We start from the raw sequence: 13,554 nt of genomic DNA on the forward strand, positions 1-13,554 counted from the left end.
TGATTTGAGAAAGTGTAATTTTCTCAGGATTCTTTAATAATTTGTTGAACTTTTGCACTTTAGAATTGCATGCTCCTTGGAGGACGTAAGAACACAGATGTGCCATTGGAGGGGTATCTAGTAACGCCAATACAAAGAATATGCAAGTATCCTCTTCTTTTGAAGGTACTTAAGAGTTTTTTATCCTGGATTTCATAATCTCTATATAAAACTGGTTACTAAGAATATTTCAGAACAGCTAGAACTATCTCCCTATGCAGTGAATAATCTCTATCAGATACTCGACCCAGACTTGCTCTCATTAAAGGTAGGGTAACTCTTCTGACATGGGTATTAAAAGGACTGAGAAGTCTGGCTCAATTAAGATTATTAGCTCCCTTCTGTATCTAGTGGTGAGGTTGCCTCCTGATTGTTGAATCAAAGTGAACCATTTAAGTGAGTTTAATGAGACTAGGTTTGAAAATGTCCTTGCTTAAAAGGCTTGGGATAGCAGAGCTTGTTGCCAACATGCTTTGCTGAATCTAATCTGCCATCAGCAAAGTGTAAATGAAAAATATTTATGAAGATGTTTTTAAAGAAACGCTTCAGAGTATCAGTAAGATGCTGTATGTGGTTTTATGCATGTTTACATGTTTATGCTTATCTTACTGTTATGGCTGAAAATAATGTGTTAAATGTACTAAAAAGCATTACATATTCAAATCTCGAAGTTACTGAAATTTTCTAATGTTAGTAAATAAAATAATATAATAATCAGGAAAGTAAATATTTAAAATACATATATGCGTAACAAATTTGAGTTTAATCTTGTTTATTGTTTCAAACAGAGAGAAAAGCAAGAGCACACTCTGCTTTAGAAGCTACTTGAAATATGATTGTTAGACTGTATTTTTCACAATGCATGCGTGAGTTTAGATCTGAAACACTGCCAGTTATGAGGCATATGCATTTCATTGCACTGACATAAAAACATAAAAGTAAACGTGTTAAAATAAAGATTTTTTTTTTAAACAAGTTACAGGATACAGTTGCAATGAGGTTTGAATCATCCCAGGTACCTGTGGTTTTACAGTTCACTTGGCAAATTAATTTTTTTTTTAAATATTCTATTTTTGAATGGAGTACAGACAAAGCAGGGGAAATTGACTAATGAATTAAACTAGGGACACATTGAAATGAAGATATTTATGTACAAAAAAATTCAATACAGGGTGTAGTGGCAGCAGGGTTAAGGCTTCTTGCTAAGCCTCCAGAAAGAATGTACCCAAGCCTCCATCAGGATATGCACTGAAGGCTGCACTTAGTCAGTCCAGCTGTAAAAGTGGAGTTGGTAGTTTGAGATGGGAAATCTCCAATGAATACTGGCAACTCCGCTTTTGGTTTTCGGTATCGCTGCCATTACCAATAACCATCCAAAATCAGTGAGTCACCTAAGCTATTGTTCACTTCTCTGGTGTATTGCAGTAGATTAAACAATAGACTGGGGCTAAAGAAACTTTTTTTTTTCTTTTTTTGTCCTAAGTTGCAGGAAAGGCAGGTGTTGATTTTGACGTCAGTAAACTAACATTTTTAAACAGAGTTGTTATCTTTGTTGTTGAACAATTCCATCCCATGGAGTATTAAAAACAATAAAGGCGAATATGAAGAAACATTGTTGGGGAAAGAAAAGTAGCAGAAATGCCAACTTTTTCCTATGTAGTGATAATTTTTATTAATAGCAATTTATTTCTCTGAGTTTTAGTGTCCTACTAGAACACAACACCAGAGGGTTTATTTACTTTTCCACATAGTAAAAGAAGTCTGTCCATGTTTTGATTTTGTATTCTACTCAATTTAAGCCTCTTGTAATATTCATTTAGAGATCAAAGACAAGTTGTTTTTTCTTTTAATGTCTAAATAGGAGTTACTGAAGCGGACTCCAAGGAAGCACAGTGACTATGCAGCACTAATGGAAGCCCTCCAGGCTATGAAAGCTGTCTGTTCCAACATAAATGAGGCCAAAAGACAAATGGAAAAATTAGAGTTTCTGGAAGAATGGCAGTCTCATGTTGAAGGTTGGGAGGTAATGTCACAGGATGTTTTGCTTTGTATGAAGGAGAGAGTAAAAATTTTCAACAAGCCTATATTGCACTGTTTTTGTGATCCTGAGGTACTGTGAAATCCCCTCTTCTGTGAAATCACAGCTTTTATTTAGTATCTGTTCTCTAAATTAAGTGTTGTTCCATGACTGAGCACTGCTGTATAGCAGGCTTCCAGGAAAGATGGCAAATGTTCAGTGTTTTATTTGAAGTCTTGGTCGTTTACATCAACATATATGTGTGCACATGTATACATTATATAAATCCCAATCTTAACTGCTGCTCTGATTCTACTGCTGTCAATACCTGCTTAAGAGCATTTGTCTGGTAGAAAAATATTTTGATTGTTGATCATGCTCTAAGAATCCCTATTTTTTGTCAGCTTGTACATAGACCCTGTCAGCTTGTAGCTAGTCTCCATAGCTGAGCTAAGGTAACATAAATGTGTTTAGCAGACTCTATGTAAGAGGTCTTTTGTTTGGTTTTGTTTATTTTTAAATGATTAGCAAATATTATGGCTTTATTTTATTTTTGCACAGAGACAGTAAATCTGCTCCTGAGTTAGACGTAGAAGATCCAAAAGAAGATCCAACCTTTCCCCTAAATAGCAACATGATGAAGTAGTTGTGTTGCCAAAACCTTCCTTTTGCATTATATTGAGTGCTACATTATATTGAGTGCTATAAAGAAATATGGATACAGATACAGGTATTTCTTCAAGTTGCTCTGGGTGTTTTGTATCCAAATGTCTGAGCTGCACAGATAGAGGTAGGAGGTAAACACAAGTGAAGTCCCAGTAAAATAAATACAAAGCAAGCAGTGTTAACATTTTTTAAAAGTCATTTTTGAATATTATACACAGGGTTTTTTAAGTCTAATTTCAACATGGAAGTAGTTCTTTGCTTTTCTGAAAACTGTAGTATGTACTACTGTTCCACTCCTCTTTCTAGGAGAGCTGCTTAAGAAATAGGGGAAGGGATTTTGTCTTAGTAGTACCAAACACCAGGAGTGAGTTTTATCTTGCCTTAATTTGAGTCCTTTTCAAACAATAGAGAGAAACAGGCTATTTGGTGATAAGATCTACCTGACATACTTTTGAGCTGTACTTAGGCCGAGATGAGTTTCATCCTGGATGTCCCTGCTTCTCTCCACTGATAATGAGAGAACCTCATTGACTGGCATCTACATTTGGTCCAGTGAGTAACTCAATCTCCTAATGCCTCTGTATCTCTGTCCAGTCTGATAATCGACCTTCAGTTAATCACCCACACTGGCTACCTGCAAAGCTTTAACAACTTGACTGCTGTCTACAAGACTGGTGACCAGTCTGAAGGCTGTCAAGCTGTAGTGAGAGGATCGCATGCTCCTCATTGTAAAGTGAGGACTAACGCAATCTCTGAAGCTCTCCCCTCCAATCCTGTGCTACTTCTGATGTGTATAGGCAACGACTCTTTGCTTTGCTGAAGGTTTGCTGGTTGGAAAAGATAGAAAGAAAAAATTATTGTTATTTTTTTTGCATGCTAGTCTGATAGACTGAGATCTGATTTTTTGGCTATGTAGTGGGAAATGGCTTCATACAGTGCAGAGGAAAGAAAGGGTTAGCGACACTGGTGGGACCCTGAATCAGAGGAGGCTTTGAGATGGACCTGTCTGAACTTCAACTGACCGAGTTCCACAGGAAGTATAACAACAGAAAATAGAATATAGGCAAGAATAGTCAACTGTCATTTAAGCATTCATAATAATAGATCCAGCAGAGAGAAAAAAATAGTTTACATGTATCTCTGTTCCCTCCCTGCTGTTGCTAAGACTGTGGGTCTATGATGCTATACAGTGTTTTCTCAGTGGCAGGAAACTTTATACAGGACCTTCTGTTTCCCCCCAGAAACTTCCTCTCTGTTTCTCTGTACTCTGTCCTTGTGCTCTAGGTTCCCAATTTTACATTATACACCCACTTACACCTGCAGCTTCTTGAACTTACTTTGCATAAGGTTGCCCTCTGCTTCTCCAGCAGAGGATTCAGTCTCCCCCTGCCTTCCAGAAGGGTTCAATGAAAAGCCACTATCTGAAAGGAGAATAAAAATTACTGTGAACAAAGAACTCCCTAAATACTGTCCATGATGCTTTCCTATCTGCCGCATGTGTAATCTGATGATCTGTGAAACAAACCTTTCATTTATTGTTAATTGAGTAGTATGGGAAGATCTGATTCATTCTAAATATGGATTAAATAACTAATTTTACTTTAATCAAATTTTTTGTGCTTCTATAGTACACTGTAGGATTTGAAATACATCTTATCCATCTTATGAAATACTTACAGTATTTTTCCTTTTGCTGTGTGACAACATTTTCAAGAATTGCTCTTCCATTTCTGTAATTGGGGTAGGTATAATTTAGAGCAGAGAAATCTGCTTATGCCAGAACTCAGAGCATGGTAGTCTTGTTCTAGGACTGTCAATACAATACATTCCATGAAAATTCACTGTGCCTCAAGATAAGGAATCTTAGCAAGTACAAAAACTATAATTGCTGGTCTGTATTCAGGCAAACCTTTCTGCCTTTAGTTATAACCCTCAGTCTCAAAACAAGCCATTAAAGACAAATAATAAATGACATAGAGTGTGTAGTCATGCCAGGATATTGTTTGCAGAATTTTTAAAAAGAGAGAACTTGGATAAAATAAAGCTTTAAATGTTATCATTGAGAAGTCTACTTGACCTAACACCTTCCAAAAGAAGCAAATATCTTAACAGCTGATTGTTTAGACTATGTAAAAATAAGTTTCTTTTTTATAATTACCTTGAACTTGCGGTCATCAGCTATATCTTGGAAAGATTAGGGCATGTAAACATTAAAATGCATGTTTTAGCTTGTGCAACACCTTCATGGAAGAAGAAATAGCAAGTTCAATCCTAATGCTACTAATATTTTAAGGCAAGGGAAACTTGTTAAATAATCCTTATTGCCTATCACAGGTTTTATTCCTTCTGTTATTTTCAGATTTTCAATTAAGTCTTCTGCAGTGCTGCAGTGATTAAATTTTTCTACTTGCTTTCAGTGCCTTGAGTTTTATACATATGTCAAATACATCTTAATGAACACACTCAAGTATAAAGTTACAGTATGATTAACTCAGTGCATTATTAGTCATGTAACTTGGTTAAGAACTGACTGTTCTCAAAGTTCTAACCCTGAAAAGGGAGTCCACTTCCCTGCATTAAGCTTCTTCTGACTCCTTAAGAAGAAATCCACTAGTAAATATGTATGCTGTTGAAGATATATTAACGGGCAAAGGAAGCAATATGGACAGAAGCATGCAAGACGTAGACTTATTCTCTCTCTGCTCTGAATGTGTTCTGTGAACCATAACATAGTAATTTCCTTCCAACATTGATTTTTTTCCCTAGATTTAATTTTAGGATTTCACTTGTGCTTGAACTCTGAAATAGTGCCATTGTCTTAAAATAGTCTGTTTTCAGTAGAGTTATGTGGTGTTTATTATAGCTGAGCTGATCAGGTTTGATGTTATCATATGGCAACCACAGGGTACCCAATCTGGCAAAATTGCCCTGATCTTAATATACGCATCTTTGAAATGGTAAGAATTCCAGAGCATTTGTGAGAGCTAACAATATTTTGAATGAATCCCAACAACAACTACAAAAAATCTCTGAATGCGATGCATGAGAGTGGATTTAATTAAATAAACATCTGGTTTTCTGCATAGCCTAAAAATAAAGAGACAAACTTGTTGGAGATTTCCTTCCAGAAGGAAATGCTTAGCACATTGCTTGGCCCCAACTAGAAGGAGGAAAGGGGGAAAAAGAAAAGACTATTTTTAGAATCTGATCAAAGCATGACTTGAATTCCTATACATAAGTGTCATAAAATGAAGCTTGCATTTGTTATGATAAAAATACAGATTCATGGAAAAATGGAACATCTGCTTCAAGAAAAAAAATTTTGAGTATAATGACTTTCTTATTTAATTTCCTAAGTGGTTAAATTTATTGGCCTGAATTCAGAACTTGTGTAGGTGGCTGTCTCAGCTGGAGAATGGCTCAGCAGCTGAAGGAGCCTGTCAGTAAAATTTGCGTGGATGTTTCAGTGAGAGAAGAAAAAATAAAATTATTGCATTTGTTGTAAGCTGAAAACAGAACAACCCAGTTTGAGTCACAGGCCAACTTAGTAACTGTAGCATCGAGTATTCCATCTCTTTCTATTCCACCATATCATCAAATGGTATTTTAATAGAGATTTCTGTTTTAAACTCCAGAATTTTTAGCCCTTTCCCCTGTTTATTTCTATGTCTCACACATGCATGAAGGTACTGAAAAATAAGTTAATATCTGCAATTTCTGACCTTTATCACCGTTAGAGCGGTGGCCACTGAATCAGTACACTCAGACCTCCATGTTTGACTGAAATTTGCCAAAAATATGTGGAAAAGTAATTTTTCTAAAAACTGAAATGAACAAATAACTGCTTTTGACTGCATGGTAATAAAGGACATTTTTGACTGTCTAAGATGGGTATTTAATGACTTAAGGATGAAGGGGATATTGTTTTCTCCCCCCAGTGCATTTTAAATGTATTTATTTCGTGATAAGGACTGCTCTAAAATTAGACATTTGGAGTCTTCAGTGACTCAGTAGGAAAGATGGAGGACAAACAAGTCTAGATTCATGGTAGAAGTCTGCTTTTCAGGTTATTTTTTTTTTCAACTGAATCCATATGTTTTGTTGGAACATTTTTAGAACAGGTTTGTTTCTACAATAATAGAATTATTGATTATTGTTAATTTTTAAATCAATATATTACAAAAATTCTGGCTTCACTGAAAATATCCCAGCAACTGTAATTGCAGTTACTTTCAATGTATAAAAACATGAGTTGTAGCCTGGTAGCACTGACTTTTACATTTAGGTTAAGCAACTATATGATCTTCACGTGCAAGCAATGAGTATAAATGTGTGTATTCATGAAAACTTTAAAAAGGCGAATTGCATTTCAGATTCAAATTGCTTACATTTGAGATTTCCTTGGTAGTTTGAGTTTAAGCATTTAATGAAAAATTGTTTGTCTCAGAAGGTTTTGATAATATTTGTTCTAAAATATTGCTTGTAGGGATTGTAGTTAATTTTTAGCTGTGGAGCCAGTAGCCTCTCCTGCTTCTGGGACAAGAGTATCCTCTCATTCATTATTGAAACCTTGAACCTTCCCTATGAGAAATTCCTCGTGCTGCTGGATTAATGAGTTATCCTAATGCTCTGCGTATAAACTGTAGCTTGGGCGTTCCTGCTGTAAACCCACGTTCAAAGTGTGGATACATCCTTCATGAAAAAGTTCTTATAGTTTTCATTCCTCCTTTGAACTGTATGGGATATGGTGGTCCTTTGTCCTGTCTGCTTTATCCTTCTTTGGGCTGTTTTTTACCTCTTGGGGATGCAGTGGAGTGCTTACCCCAGGTGTAGGGACAGCAGTACTTCCATATAATACACCCTTCCTCTTTTGTCCCTGTCAGCTCCATGCCCATCCAAACTGTAGGAGCAGGCTGACCCTCACAGTGTTAAATACATAAGGCATGGTGGGGGGAGCAGAAGAAAAGATTTTTCGGCACTGGCAGTGTTATGTAGGACAGCCAGATGTGACTTCTGATCCTGTTATCTTATTCCCTTGGACTTCAGTAAATACAACAGCAATAACAAAATTCACTGGCCTGCGGCCATACCACCATGGGCTGTGATCTTGTCAGAAGGTATAGGATAAGTGAAGTTAACATTGTTGAGTGTTTGGAAGGGAGGTCTCTGAGGGGAAAAAAGTATTTCTAGAATGTTTTTTTCATCATCTAGCAGTTTGTGTTAGAAAAGGAGGAGAACGAAGAGGAAAACAATAGCAAAGGGTAGTAATGTGATACAGATAATACTTACTGTCATATTGCAATGTCGAACTTAAATAATGAATTAGGTAAATCTTAGGAATTCAAGTAACCTGAATTACATACATTTAACATATGTATAGAACATGGTATTTTAAGACATGATTCTGGCATACTAGCAGAACTCAATAGGACTGTTGGGAAAAAGTTATATTTTCCTACAGTGAAAATGATTTTTTTTCAATAAAAAGAGATGAAATGATTTCATGAAATGCTTTATATGAAAAAATACACCCTTTTGTTGAAAACTGAAACTGCTGAAACAGTTTTGAAGCCTTAAGCTGAAATATTTGGTGTCCATAGAAAAATTATAATTTTCCAGCAAAGATGATTTTTTCTGTAAAAGCAAGGAAACAAATAAAACCTTTTAAAAATACAGCCTTTTAAAAATAAATGCCAACAGATTTTAAAAGCAGCATAACATTGATTACTCTTTTTAATGTACAAAAGCTATGAAATGTAATGGAAAGAAACAACTTGTTTTTCTGTAGTTGTCAGCAAGAATTAAGTTCAGTTCTAATTTATGCTTAATTTATATTACTGTGTGTGCTAAGGTGTTTCAGTGTTTGGTTTCAAATACAACTGTAAATTAATATGCCAGCTTCTGGTGTTTATTCTGTCTTAGGAAGGGAAATATGGTCTAGTGGCTATAGATGATATTCATTTTTGCCTCATTTGATCCTAAATGGAAACAAGAATGGTTAGTTAGCACTGATACTGAAGTTGATGATTTAGAGACCTGAATTATGTTCCACTGTTATAGTTGTGCAATCTCTCTTATCATCTCTGTAAATAGCCCGCTTTCTCCTTAGAGCAGAGTGAGCTGTTGCTCAATATTCAGGACTGTGACGTACAAAGGATGCATGGTAAGATGAAGAGCTGAGAGCGGAACCCATGATTGCTTCTTGGCTCTTAATTGAATACATTTTTCTTTGGGCTGTTGTGATTAGATCAAGAAGAGGAAGTAACTACAGCTATTGCAAGTAAAAGTCATTCAGAACATGTGTAGATGAAAGAAAATCCCTGGCTTTTGCAGGTTTTGCAGGTTGAATGTTGACTGGCTGAAATTAAGAAGCTCCTTGAGCTGGGATGTATGCATAATTATCAATAGGATTGCACGGCTTGATGCACATAGAACAAGTACAGAAGGTCTGTCCCACAGGAGCATGGACTTGTATGGCATTCAACATGGATAAATGCTGGGTGCTGCACTTGGGTCATAACAACCTCTGCAGTGATGGCTTGGGGAAGGGTGGCTGGAAGGTTGCCTGGCAGAAAAGGACCAGGAACATGAGTCAGCAGTGTGCTCAGGTGGCTGAGAAGGCCAATGGCATCCTGGCTTCTATCAGAAATAGTGTGGCCAGCAGGACCAGGGAGGTAATTGTCCTCTGGTGTTCAAGTACTGTGTTCAGCTTTGAGCCCCTCACTGCAAGAAAGATATTGGGCTGCTGCAATGTGTTCAGAGAAGAACAAAGCTGGTGAAGGGACTAGAAAACAAGATGAGGAGTGGCTGAGGGAACTGGAGTTGTTCAGTCTGGAGAAAAGGAGGCTGAAGCTTATAGCTTTCTACAACTACCTGAAAGGACATTGCAGTGAGGTAGGTGTTGGTCAGTTTTCCCGGGTGACAAGTGATAGGACATGAGGAGATGACCCTAAGTTGTGCCAGGGGAGGTTTAAATTGGATATCAGGAAGAATTTCTTTATGGAAAGGGTGAAGAAATGGTTCAAGCAGTCATTGGAACAGGCTGCCCTGGGAAGTGGTTGAGTTACCATCCCTGGGGATATTTAAGAGATGTCTAGATGTGGTGCTTAGGGACATGGTTTAGTTATGAACTTGGTAGTATAAAGTTGACAGTTGGACTTGATGATCTTAATCATGTCATAATGGTCTTTTCCAACTAAATGATTCAATGATTCTATGGTTTTCAGAAATAGCAAAGTGCACCTTGATTTCAAGGCAGGCTTCTTTGAGAGGTTCATTTGTCTTTATAAGGCACTGAAATGCTAGGAATTTGTCATAGGAATATTTTTGGGAAAATGTTATTCTTTGTTAAAGTTGGTTCTTTTTGATTAAGCTTATTGAAAATGCCTGCCTTGTTTTCAAAACAAAACAACACAAAAACAAAACCAAAACAATCTGCCTCAAGCAATAACGAGGCATGGGAAATTTCATTCCAAACATATAAAGATTAACAAAATTCTGATGTCTTCAGAGTATGTTAAGAAGAAGTATGCTAGTCTTACTTGTAGATGCTGCTATCAACTTTGATTCTGTCTAGCTCAATTTAGTATGGAACTATACATACACTTAATGACATTCAAGTTTGGGGTTACCTCAGCTTCCAAATTAATCTTGGCATAGATTATGTGTTTCAAAGCCTCATTTGCAGACTTTTCTTACTAAATATTAAAGTCACAAAGGATAAGACTTGTTTTATAAAGTTGGACTGGTTTATCATGAGAGATCTTGTGTACAGACGTGACATAATTTGGAAACTTTAATGAGGAATCTTAAACATCCAATAAAGCAAAAAACCCTTCTCCTAGTTAATTATGGTACTAGGTGAATACAAAGCTGGTGTTAAATGTTATTAAGTAAACATTAGAAATTATTATATAGTTACAATATTAAGAAATAACCATAAGTTTTAGTCTTGGTGTTTTCAGAGAATTGTGAGTTTGTATAAGAAATGTTGTCCTTTCTTGCTGCAGAATCCTTCAGTTAACACAAAATAAAAATGATTGATTTCTTTCCCATTAATTTTAGGGGTCCAACATCACTGACACATGCACAGAAATGCTGCGAAGTGGACTACTTCTGAAAATCTCAGCAGGAAATATTCAAGAGCGGATATTTTTTCTGTTTGATAACCTTTTGGTCTACTGCAAAAAAAAGCATAGGTAAATGGTCCATTTATACTTTGAAAAATCATTTGTGTTTTTTCTTACGGTAGAGCTAGTCCTCTGTATGCTTTTTCTTAACAATATTTGAACAATACCGAAGTGTTTATTGTAGTTAATTGCAATATAAACTTAAATATTTTCAGAGGAAACCCATCATCCACTAAGAATTGCATTTAATTCAAACATTGGAAAAATTTTGTAGGAATGCAGAAACCAAATGGTGAAATAGAGGGAGAAGGAATCTGTTTCATCAGACTTCCATAACAGGTACTATGTGGTGGTCTCACTCTCTTCTAGGTTAGGTAAACAGGCTGAATGTTTAGTTAAACACATTAGGATTGTAGCTTATGCTATAAAATTAGTCTCTAAAGTTTCAAGTGTTTCAAGCCTTTGTATTTCTAATCAGGGAAAAGAGCCAGAATGCTGCTGCTTGCTGCATTGCAGGGAGTAATTCTGTAGGTCAGCAACAACCTTCTGTAGTTAATGTTCATTCAGTGCTCTTATGCTTCTGAGGAATAAGGATTCTGCGTACAGGTATCCCTTTTTAAACTGCTTGAGTTTCTTTCTTTGATCCAGAAACTGCTTTTAATAGCCACTGAATACACATATTGCTAGATAGGTCCTTGGTAGATTCCTGGAAACATGATAGACCTTGGAAATGCTCTGTAATACCCCTGCCAAAATAAAATGCATTTTTTGTAATTTTTAAACATCCTTTTGCTGCACAGTTGTATAAACATGGATCACTAAGCTTTAGTTTCATGGATACAAAGGTCTCTAGGATTATTGGATTTGACTCACTTTGGAGAGAAAAAATATACTGAACCTTTATACTTGCTGCTATTTTTTTTAATATATTATTCAGTTTTTGAATAAGAAGCTTATAATGTAATAGAGTTACTCATTAGACAGTAATGATTGAGAGGCAGGTCATTTTCTGAAGATTACTATCTCTCTGGAGTGAGTGAAGGTCAGAACTCAGACGATCATTAATTCTCAGGAACTGACTTTTGTTTGAAATACAGTATTATCATTACGGGCTGAAATGGACAGAAAATCATCTCTGGTTTATCTTACATGAGAAAAGCTGCGTAGGACTGGGAGTCTCAAAAGGCCTTGACTACCTCCAAAATATCAGAAATTCTTAAGTATAATTCTTGGTTAACTTTCAAGTGCGGAAGAAAAAATGTGTTCATAGTTCTTCCATGCATAAGTGCCACATATGAGGCTAACATACATGTGTGTAGGGCAAAATTTACATCCAAAAGTGTTATTTCATTTTTTCAGTCATGCTAACCTTGTATTGAATTTCTTGATAAATATAAGGAGGCTAAAGCAGCTAGGAGGACACATCCTCCCAGTGCATTATTTTCTCTTTAATGACAGAGTGTGGCAAGTAAGTATCAAAGTGTTGGAACAGGACTTCTAGAGTGAGGCTTTGCTGATAAACTCTTGTCATCTACCAGTTTGAAGCTTAGTCTTGCCAGAGTTGGCATCTTTGCTTTAGCATCATCAGTGTCCCATTCAGGAATGAGACAATTCGATTAGACGTATAAATGAGTTGTGACCTTTACAGTTTCCTTTGGATGCTACATGTACAAGTAGCAGTATAGAAACATAACACAAAGTTGTGGGTGACTTGCTCATCTTCTCTTTCTCTTATCAGGCGATTGAAGAACAGCAAAGCATCTACTGACGGCCATCGTTACCTTTTTCGGGGCAGAATAAACACAGAAGTGATGGAAGTAGAGAATGTAGATGATGGAACAGGTGAGTATATTTCTGCTGCTAGTTTACTAAAGTAGTCTTTCAGGGTGATGAAATCAAATGAAGCTTTATGATTTCTTTGAGAATGGAGGCTTCTAGTACATAGAAATTATAAGACGCTACTTTAAAAGTGCAGTCTGCTCTTATCAAAGCTCTGCTTCTGTGACACTTCACTGCTTTCATACTTTAGTAGCTGGGCAGTCATAGATGACTGTTTTACACTAACATAAACAGAGTTATAAAATAGGGTGACATTTATTGCTCAACTGAAATTGTATATTTAACTTCACTTTACAGCATTACAGCACTGCTAGATAGGTTATCCCTAGGAATGTGATGTATTTGTACAAGCAGATGAGAAAGTTACTTCTGTTGGGATGAAACCTCAAACACTACAAATGCTGAAATTGTAATAAAAGTGTTTCAGAAAAATGAAGTTTTTCAAAACACCTGTAGGGATATAATCCATATGATTGCTAGAAATTTTCTTGACAAACGTTAGAGAAATGAAAGCCCAAAATACTTCTATAAATGTTACTTTTTATTTTATAAGCTTGAGTTTTCTGAAACTTTTTTCCCCCTGATTATTATTTCCTCATAATTAATAAAGAAAGACTGAAATATTTGGGGCTGTTTAATGTAAAACAAAATGAAAAATAGTAAACTTGCAATGGTATTGCAAATATATGTCTGAAGGAAGTTTCAGCAAGTTATCTATTACTTGTCCTGATTTTAAAACAGCATTAGATTTTCCCCATGTGTGGATCCCAAGCATTTTCCCTACTGTGGATCCCAAGCATTTATGAATGTAACTTCTATTTAAAAATGAACCGAAATAACAATTATTGTACAGCTTAAATAAGC

At 36.0% G+C, this 13,554-nt stretch overlaps 1 protein-coding gene across 5 annotated transcripts in view; it reads left to right on the forward strand.

The window, feature by feature from the left end:
* PREX2 (phosphatidylinositol-3,4,5-trisphosphate dependent Rac exchange factor 2) overlaps positions 1-13,554 on the forward strand; it is a 177,223-nt gene that overhangs the window by 51,709 nt on the left and 111,960 nt on the right. For 4 of the 5 annotated variants that reach the window (XM_080578459.1, XM_080578460.1, XM_080578461.1 and 1 more), the window contains 4 exons: positions 64-165; positions 1,901-2,062; positions 10,787-10,920; positions 12,590-12,693. In XM_080578459.1, coding sequence (XP_080434585.1) covers positions 64-165; positions 1,901-2,062; positions 10,787-10,920; positions 12,590-12,693 — 502 coding nt within the window. Of the gene's footprint in view, positions 1-63; positions 166-1,900; positions 2,063-10,786; positions 10,921-11,139; positions 11,191-12,589; positions 12,694-13,554 lie in introns of those variants that run through there. The other variant, XM_080578463.1, reaches the window with a different exon arrangement.

This window comes from Anser brachyrhynchus (genome assembly GCF_964034855.1).
Source record: "Anser brachyrhynchus genome assembly, chromosome: 2".
Lineage (NCBI taxonomy): Eukaryota > Metazoa > Chordata > Aves > Anseriformes > Anatidae > Anser > Anser brachyrhynchus.